Consider the following 9,658-nt stretch of genomic DNA (forward strand, 5'->3'; position numbering starts at 1 on the left):
GATCGGAGCGCTCCGACCCGGCAAAGCCACGGTTCCCCCCAGCAGGGCCACGGTACGTCCCGCCGTGTGCGGTGGTGTGGGTGTGCGGGGGGAGTCTCGTCTTACCCGTGGCCGGCACCGGGCAGCAGGTTTGTCAGCCGCTATTCCCCGCGTCCTCATTTCTCCATCCTAGTCAGGCGACGTGTTCTTCATGTGCCCGTTACGCCCACGTCTGCTCAAGGTTGGCGATTTTTTGAGCCAGGTAGGAGATTTTAAATGGCAGGTGTGAGTGACCAAGGGCAGAAAAAAATGACACTTGGTACAGTAGTTTTTCTTGGACTCTTCTTGGTAGGGTTAGTGGTATGACCAGAATGTGTTACTATAACCTGCAACAGTGCTGGTTTTCCGTTGGTAGCATAGCTGCTGATTTGTACTCTGCCCCTGTCTGATTTAAAACAAGGTGTATGTGACTTTACAGTCCTTGAATCTGAAACTCACATTTGTCTTGCCGGTATCAAGCTTGTGAATGCCACAGATTTGTAAATAGGACATGCTAACTGAACGTTGAAAAAGTAAATCCCTGATTATTAACAAAGGTGGTAGTTTCTTTGAGTGTGGGAAAAAAAGATTGAAAGATTTTAAAAGAAGTCAGAAAAAAGGTTTAACATTTCTTATGGTTCAGTAGCAGTAATAATATGAAAGCACTGCAATTGTGATTTCTTTCTTGAGCAGTAGAGCTTCTGATTCACTGAGGTCAGTCTGAGAAGTCTGATCTCCAGCCAGGGAGTGTTTCGTAGATAGGTTTTTCCTCTTTCCATGTGGTAAGACTAACCAGGGGTGATGAAAGATAACCATACGAAAATCAAGTTCTGGTCTGTCAGTTGCACAATTAAATATGAGAAGTGTTGTGACCAGAGGTTAAGGATGTTTTGTAGCCATTACAATGCAACTTAGAAGTGGAAAGGATGATGAAACACTTGTAAGAGAAATTGGCTTTAACACAGCTAAGCCGTTTCCTTGCTGTCTGTTCTGGGCTTCATATTAACAACAGACTTCATGCATGTGCTGGGAAGCATTCTTGGCTGTGGAGTCTTATGGGACAGCTTGCTAGTCCACAGCCTAGGTGCTTTTCACATTTTACTTCAGGTCCTTTGCTTTCCTTATCTTGTCAGTTTTATAAATTTATTTCTTCTTGCAAAAATGAAGAAAAACATTTGCATTTTGGTTTAGATGGATGGACAATATCTGTGTATTAGGTAAGCACTTAGTGGGTATTGTATTACAAAGGTAGTTTCACAGAGTCAGTTCTCAGTGTTTTTAGCCTGGGTTAATGCTGACATTCTGGTTCAAATTACTGCTTTTGGTGTTAGGGTTTTGATCCAGAACATTCTGGATTTTTTGTTTGTTTGTTTGTTTTGGGGGTTTTTTTCTTGTCTTTTTTCCTCTGTAGTAGTATTTGCATGCTTCTAAAAAGTAAGAGTTTCTTACAGAGCTCCCTAACTGCTATTTCTGTTTGTAGAGTCATCTGTTATGTGCTTCAAATTGTAGCCAGCTGAGTATCAATGAAGGACTGAAATCCTTTGGCCTTCAGGCTATTTCTAGGCTGTATGTCGCTGTGATGGTCCCAGAAGTTTTATCTGCTATTTACAGTTAAAAATGGCAATATTGGTTCCTGGGCAGAACTGTGCATAGAGTTACTGTGATATGCCATTCACTGGCACTTGTAGTTATGTCCATCTGGATTTCAAAGCCATTTTTCAGAAGGTGGGAGTAGTAAATAGTATGTAACAGTCAGGAAATTCACTAGACAGAAAGGCTTTGCCTTTGGAGACGCTTTTTTCCTGTGACGGTTGACTTGGACCTTAGTACCGAAATGCGGGTTGTGAAAGACTGGTGTTCGTTTTGACTTTATCTGTTGAGCTTCTGTTCTTCTGTAGTAAAAGAAGCTTCTCTTTCTGAGCAGCAGCAGAGAGAGTAGTATTTAAAATTAACCTTTTGGACGTTGTAAAATAGGTGTCTATCCTGTAGCAGTGATTCAAAGGCATCTAGGTTTTGTTTGGATGAAAGCTAGGTTAGAGAAGACACAGAATTGTGCTGCTCAGGATGAGGTGTCTGTTTTTACAGTTACAGCACTTCAAACAGGAACTTTGCACTGAAAAATACTTCTCCTTACAGGCAGTTCCAAGGCTGCATCTTTGCACTGGACAGGTGAGCGAGCTGTCAGTGTCCTGTTGTTGGGTCTCCTTCCTGCAGCCTACCTGTATCCTGGACCAGCCGTGGACTATTCACTGGCTGCGGCCCTCACTCTGCATGGCCACTGGTAAGCACAACAGGTCCCTCAGAATTAAGAGTAAAGTCATGAGGGCTCCAAGCCTTAGGTCTTAAATCTGTATATGACTTACTTCTCGATCTAGTATAAAACACCTGGAAAGAGTTGCAAATAGAGTCCTTTACTCTTGAAGTTCTGAGATTATCTGTGACAAGACTGGTTGTACCTTAGTCTTCCTTTGTCGCTGTGTTCTCTGAGTCAGAAAGCAGGATACACGTTACTTTTGAGGAATCCATACACATTTTCTAATGTTCTTCTATGCAGTATCTCACCCTAGCAGGACTTCCTTGCCACTGCCTTTGTAGAATCTTGGACATTTTTATCCTGTAGCAGAATTAATGTTGTATGAACAGAGGGAACAGAAGCAGGACAGATCTATTTAAAACAAGTTGTTCTTCTGAAGTTCTGTGTTGTGGGCTGGCTTTGTACATCTCAATGGTGATGAGATTCTGCATAATAAAGAGTTTGTAGCAAACACTCCACTAAAGAAGCTGAGACCTTAATTGTTATTTTCTCGATTCCTGAGAACTGGCTGCTTCTTCATGTTCTTAAGTCTACTTCTGCTGTGATCTTTAATGTGAGTAGGCTAGATGAGTCTAGTTAGGAGTGGGTTCAGCTGCATGGTTGGCCTCACTGGCAGCATTTACATTCTTGACGTGATAATGGTCTATAGTTCCTTGACACAGGGATAAAGCAGGTAAGCAACTTCATAAGCTGCCAGGTTTTCTTAAATCTGTTTTGCCCTCGTGAAGTTGTGTCAGGGATTCTTGCACTTTCCTCACTGTGACTGGGAGCTTCTTCCTGAAGCTCTCACTCAAGTCTAGTACAGAATTCATCTGAAATGTGGCTTTCCTCCTGTACTTTCATAGGTATTCAGTACTAGAAGATCTTTAAATTAAAAAAGAGTATTCTTCAGAAAAGGTTGATGATAGCACGTGAAAAAATGGATGTGTTTGAGCTGTCTTAGTAGAATGCCCACATAAACTGGGTGGATTTCAGTTAACGAATGCTTTTTCCCGATTCCAGCTTTTTTCTCCCTCTTGTTCTCTAGGGGTCTTGGACAGGTTATAACTGACTACGTCCATGGAGATGTACCCATAAAACTGGCCAATACAGGTCTGTATGTACTGTCGGCTGTTACCTTCGCTGGCCTCTGCTACTTTAACTATTACGACGTTGGTATCTGCAAGGCTGTTGCCATGCTGTGGAGCCTCTAAGATGTGACCGCGTCCCTGACAAACACGATTGTTCACTGCTGCCTCGGCTTCGTCGTACTTTTACCAACATGTTTAATGCAAAAGAAATGAATAATCAAGGATCCATAGTATGTGCATACTGCTGCAAGCTCGGAGCTAGTCTTTTAGAAGTAAATATCCGTCAGGTTTTGATTTATTACAACAGCAATGAAAATGTTAGAAAATCAAAAGATTTAAAGTGGATAATGTCCATGTGAGAGTGAGTTGATTTAAGCCGCACTGTAAATTGAGGGGAATTAATTACATCGATGACAGACTTAAAATAGCTGAAGGTAACGTTCCTTGTAATGGCAGCTTTAATTAATGTTTTTCTAACATAACTGTTGTTTGGTTTCCTGTTTTGTAAAACAAACTTTACTTGTGGGAAAAATGAACTGCTATTTCTGACGTCACAACAACTGAACTGTATGGAAGGCACACTCTGTAACTCTTTGGACCCTGAGAGTTAAGGCAGAAAAGGGAATACATTTTTCTTAACCCATACAATAAAGAATTTACAGAAATTGTGTGTGCGTGTGCTTCTGAATGACTTTTGCGATTTTTGGGTTACTTGAAGTGCTTTCTCTGCAGAGAGTATTTTGTTTTTTTTCTAAAATCAAGTTCAAACACTAATTCATACTGTTACGTGATTGTTCATGCTGTTACTCTGCATTACTTCATTTAGATGTTCTAAACCAAAAAGTATTTTTATGAATATGTCTTGTCCTTAATACTTAAAGAGGTGACTTAGACTTGACTTATTACAAGAGCAATGTCCATTAGAAAATACAGCAATAATTTACTTTTCCAGATGAATTTTAGGAGCCATAACTAGCATACGGCTTTCATAGGTTCCCTGCATGCTCACCTGCCACATGTTTTTAAGTTTGTTTTCTGGTGTGACTGAAAAGACAACAAACATACCCTTTCTATCAATAGCCTGACTTGCAACTGAGGCAGTGTTCTTTTCTATGTCTTTAGACCAGTTTAAGGGAGGAAATGAGATTCTGCTTTTAACTTCCTCTGCTGCATCTTTTCTGGCTCTCAAAGTAGTAAGGAGTGGTTAGCTGTTTCCACATTCCAATGGTATTTCTGTGGTACTATTAATAGCAAGAGACATGTGTGTTACCATCAGTCTGATTATGCAATAAACTGAGTAAGTTGCTGTTTGAATTCTACAAGACCATCTGATTTGATGTAATTTTTTTTAATCTGGATTGATATTTAGTTTACTTATTCATGTAACCATTGGAAATACCACACAGCTGGCCACTTTTGTTTTCCTAATTTTGTGGTCAGAATTGGTTTCCTTCTGTCTGATGTGGTCTAATTTAGGTATCAATGTAACATTTGTTATTTTGCCAGACTGAGGAAGATTCTTTTTTTTGGGCCTTCTGAGGACAAACAGCTTTATTAGAACTTTAATTGTTAAGGTAAGTTAGCAGTTTTCTAAGCAGAGATTTCCAGTAAGTTAAAAAATGTTTCTATTCAGTTGAAGTGAGATGTCACTGTGTAAATGAGATTGATGAAGACGCTCAGGAAATGATCTTGATGCAAAAAAGTAATCTCAAAGTGTTTATTTGCTAGGTGCATAGTCTGCTTGTAGAAAACATTCTGCTGCTGCTTTTCGCCCAGAATTTGAATTTATTTTCCTTTTTAAGACACTTGTACTGACCTATAGTAGCTAAAAACATAAAACTGGCTTGCATCAGATGAAGAAAGAATAATAAGATTTCTTTTATAAAAAGCCAAAATATATTTTAAAACTGTTGAAGTATGGCATAGGTAGTGACTTCCGTTCTGACAAGTTAGAAAGTTATCTTCATGGTTTCATCCACTTCATCTTTGCTTGACAGTTTCTTTAGAATTAATTTTCTTAAGCCGCCTTCTTCCTCAAAGGCCAAGAACATTCCTTGTTCTAAGGAGTATTCAAACTTAAATGCTCTGGAGCTACAAGATGTAAATGTCTTTTTGAAAAAGATTACATTACTTTCACCAGGAATGTCTTTGGGAACTTCTCCTTCCTGAGGTAGAAAAAGGGAATGAGTTAGTTCCCACGCAAGACGTGAGTAGTTTCTGCTCATACATCTGAATTCTGAATTTTGCCTACTACATACATGTACGTAAGGTATAGAAAGCAGATACTTACCTTAAATTGAACTATCGTTTTTCCACATTCTTTCTCACAACACATGTAATAACTTTTATCTTCGACCTGGACACTGAATGCAACAGGCATCCCTGCTGAAGGTGTGGTAGTTTTGTAATAGTGGATGCTGAAGTGCATTCCATTGCCTAAATATGAACAGTTATTATTAATAGTCTGCTCAGGAGAGAGCTGCAACAACTTAACCATGTTATATCTTACCATTTCACTGACAACTGCTGTCTTCCCAGGGTACTTTTCCTGACAGGAGAGCCAGGACTTGAATTTTTCTGACTGCTGGTAGCACATATTTGACAATAACCAAGCTTTTGAACTTGCAAGAAAGCATGTGAAGTTACCAGTTAGTATGGGGTAGGATGTTTAAATCCTTTTACACGCATGCATAAAGTGAGAATTGGATTTGAAAAGAGTAATCTGTTAATCAGGTTACATACGTATATGTGTGATCTGTAAATAAATATGTTCAACAAATACAGTTCTGAATGAATTGCTGAGTCCTTCTCCCTCTCCTCGCCCCCCCAAAAAAAAGCCAGAACATAAATACCTTGATAACTACTGCTGTTAGAAGAAAGTAAGAGCTAAATACATTTTCTGTTTAAATCTAAAATTAATTTTTTGTTACCCAGCACAAACAAGAAGATGGATTAACTATTTAGCTTGTGATCTTAGCAGCCCTTTTCAGCATGGGACATCCCGCAGCCCTCAGTCTAATCCAAGAATCTCATCCACTACCAAGGCACGATACATAAAATTTCAGCTCTCTTAGCTTAGCTTTATTCTTACAAATGGAAGTTTAAGTCTTTACTCTCAGTCTCATAATTTAGAGTCAGTGATTACAAAGAACAAAAGCACGTCTAGAATAAAGAAACATTGCAATGGTTGTAGAATACATTTGAAAAATGGAGTACCACATTTCATCTCCTGATCTGTCACATCTTCAAAAGCTGCAATGTTTAAGTCTGGTCGAACCACAAGCAACTGGCTATTTACATTTCGAAGGACTCGGTGGAGAATTTTTTCCTTAGAAAAGGCATCGCATTCCAGCCCTGCAGAAATATTGTTTTAGTTGTAATCTCCTCAGATCACTAGTGGATTAATCTTGACATTAAGGATACCAGGTGAAATTAGTGCCTAGAATGACAATCTCAAATGAAATGGAGGCCGTGTCATTCTTGCAGCAGCCCAGGCAAGACAGAAGGTTTTCCCAGAATACAGCAGTCTGCACATACAAGCAAGAGAAGCTACTGCATCTGTTAATGGGAGTTCAGAAGCAACAGTTCTCTCTTTTGCCCAACAATTAGAATTGCATTAAAAGGTCCTTCTGTTAGAGAAGCCACTACCCTGTACCTTAGGGGGAAATACAGCAACATCTGCTTCAGAAGGAAAAGGTGAGTTATAGCTCTCTTTTTCACAGTAGCCATTATCAGTTTGAAATCCTGTTCACTAAGGGCACAAAGCATTTGTGGATTAGTAAGTGTGGACAGGTTAGTTCAGGTAAAATTGATAATGAAGTTAATGAATTGTGAGCTTTCAGCTTACCATCGTCGTCTTGGTTCCAAGTGAGCAATGAAAAAAAAGGAAAGAAAAAATAACAACATTAAGCTCTGCCCCACAAAACCAAACCACAAAAGAAACCACCTACGCATTTCCAGTTGTACTCTCCAGTATGACTAACTCACCAAGCTTAACTGTTTGGCCTACAGAGTGTGTAGCATAACAACAGAGCGATGAAACCACCAGTCATTTGAGAACTGGAGCTACCACCAAACCAAGACACATGCAAAATGCTTTAGGGTTACTTAAGGGTGAGCAGCTCAGGTCATTTTAAGCCCATAACCAAGGAATAAATGGCATGCAAACTTGTTTTCATCAGCAGCTTAATTCTAAGTGAGCAGAAGGACAAGAAACAATCATTACAAATTGCTTTTAAAGAAGAGACTTTTCTAACTAACTTTATCCTATAAGATTGGAGGTTATCCACTTTTCCAAGTCCATAGTATTACAACCCTTCTGAGTGTAATTTAACAGGAGTGTATTGTCTGAAGCAACAAATACTTCACTGACTCAGATACATGGCTAATAATACTTCAAATAGAAGCTTATGGGAAAATTAGGTGAAATCAGACTGATGAAGGAGTTGTTTTCAATCAGTATTCAAACAGAAGAAGTTATCAAATGCTTAAGGTGTTCGCCAATGATCAAGGTATCAGCCGCTGACCTTCTATGCAGAAAGAAGACACTTTCAGCAGTGGGTAGTAATTACCTGCAAAATAGAGGCAGAAATTTTCTCCAAGTTGTACTGCGCACACAAGAATCTCTTCATCATTCATCTTCACTCTGCCAAAAACACATGGATTTTTGGGGATTCAGAGTTCAGAGCAATGCCACTTAGTCTGTAGGGCGAGGGAGTTCTTGGGCTAGTTCTCCTCTAGCACACAACGCTATAGTAGGGCTGTCGAAAAACTCAGCCTCTTTAATGGATAAAACAATGTATACGTTTAATGTATAAAGCAAAAGAACGGTGATGGTCATAAATTTGCTATACCCATTCCATTTACCTATAAGTGCACTTACCCTTTTTGTTCTATTGTCAAGATTCTAATTATACTGGTAGAAAAGAGATACTTCTGAACTGCAGGCCATAAGTGTCTCCATATCTTCAGTTCTAGCAGTGCGACAGGTTTTGGTTTAGTTTACAAACTATTGACTAAATCTTGAACTGTAAAGTCTAGTATTTTAGTAATTTTACTGCTGTTGGGATGGTTGCCATTGTAAAGAATAATTCTAATAAATAAGCACTGAAATATTTTTATATTAAAACTGATGATGATAAAATCTTCAAAATAGTATAATTGTGAAGATAAAATAGTATCTCCTACATTTAAAGAAAAGTAAGCATAAGAATAACGGGAAATAAAATATGACAGAGGAAGATGTGGCAAAGAATTTCATTCTTTCTCTTCTCTGGTGGTAAACAGTTTTAAAATGTCCTCTTCTATGTCACTAATTTTGTGAAATACAGATTGTTACTTTCCTTCCTGTTTCATTTTGGTCTGTAGCTTGGTAAAATTTTTGTTGATTTTCCGAAAATGCTTTCGGTGTATGAATGTTTTTACCCATTTAATCTACATTTTCAGAAATAAAGGCATTTTACTTTCCAAAAATAACTACCTACAGTACTATCTGCAAGATCTGATTTGCTTGGCTCATGTTTGGTGTAAAATTTTTGGCCAGATGCACAAAGTAACATGCACATTGACATTCGCCATCACTGCATCTAAACCTTTAGGAGCCCAGCATCCCTGTGAAGTCTTTAGTCTGGAGCTGTGTGCCTAGCCGCTGTACACGATACACGGCAGGAGAAAGTCACAGCAGAATGCACAAAAACTTGTTGATCAGACAACATCAAATAAACAAAGCCAACACCAGCGGTCATAAAAACACTGAAGTAACTTTTTGTTAGTCTATATAAAGAGTTTCATGCAGACCTACCAACTCCTGTCAATGCATTCCTTCACCTTGCTCTAGCCACAGAAATAATAAATGTAATAAATGTGTTAAAGCTAGGTAAATAATGGGAAGAACTCGCTCTTGCAGTCAAAACATCTAATTAGCTTCCAAGGCTCTTTTTCACCACCTGGAAACGGTTTATTATGAAAAAAAATTGATCAATGACAACGTATGTAAATAAGCACATACCAGCCTTAGGGCTTTTGGTGGGGGAAATCACCATGATTTCCGCATCCCTTTAGTAAAGCACTTTGAGGAATGTATTTGAGAGTGATTTTTTTTTTTTTCTCATCCTACTTTTTATAAGGTCTGTATTTGTAGCTGGTCTGTGCAGACGTCGTCTGTCGTATCCCGCTCGGCGCCCGTGCAGGAGAGGAGCCCGGCGCAGCGCGGTGCTCCAGCTCGGGGATGCCCGACAAGGGCAGGACTCTGCCGTTC

The 9,658-nt window shown here is 39.1% G+C and overlaps 2 protein-coding genes across 2 annotated transcripts; one reads left to right on the plus strand and one right to left on the minus strand.

Moving 5' to 3' along the window:
- Window positions 1–6: 6 nt before the first annotated feature.
- On the plus strand, window positions 7–3,525 carry SDHD (succinate dehydrogenase complex, subunit D, integral membrane protein; the record flags this gene model as incomplete). The annotated part of the gene is made up of 3 exons (XM_010192059.1): window positions 7–52; window positions 2,155–2,299; window positions 3,360–3,525. Coding segments are annotated over 3 exons (357 nt in total), but the record flags the coding sequence as incomplete, so codon positions are not given.
- Window positions 3,526–5,284: 1,759 nt separating this feature from the next.
- Window positions 5,285–8,043, minus strand: IL18 (interleukin 18). Its single transcript, XM_010192060.1, has 5 exons — window positions 7,974–8,043; window positions 7,250–7,258; window positions 6,619–6,756; window positions 5,693–5,838; window positions 5,285–5,567 (listed from the first exon to the last, which is right to left on the minus strand). Exons 1-5 carry the CDS (start codon window positions 8,038–8,040, stop codon window positions 5,352–5,354), a joined length of 576 nt encoding a protein of 191 aa, XP_010190362.1. The 5' UTR covers window positions 8,041–8,043; the 3' UTR covers window positions 5,285–5,351.
- Between the last annotated feature and the right edge of the window lie 1,615 nt (window positions 8,044–9,658).

The sequence above is a fragment of the Mesitornis unicolor genome, unplaced genomic scaffold, assembly GCF_000695765.1.
Source record: "Mesitornis unicolor isolate BGI_N332 unplaced genomic scaffold, ASM69576v1 scaffold38399, whole genome shotgun sequence".
Lineage (NCBI taxonomy): Eukaryota > Metazoa > Chordata > Aves > Mesitornithiformes > Mesitornithidae > Mesitornis > Mesitornis unicolor.

Coding starts and splice junctions, on each gene's coding strand:
- IL18 (XM_010192060.1), bottom strand. CDS start 8,040: ATGAATGATGAAGAGATTCTTGTGTGCGCAGTACAACTTGGAGAAAAT. Junction 5,839..6,618: donor AGATCAGGAGATGAAATGTG/GTACTCCATTTT, acceptor GTTCATATTTAG/GCAATGGAATGCACTTCAGC. Junction 5,568..5,692: donor AAACGATAGTTCAATTTAAG/GTAAGTATCTGC, acceptor TTTCTACCTCAG/GAAGGAGAAGTTCCCAAAGA.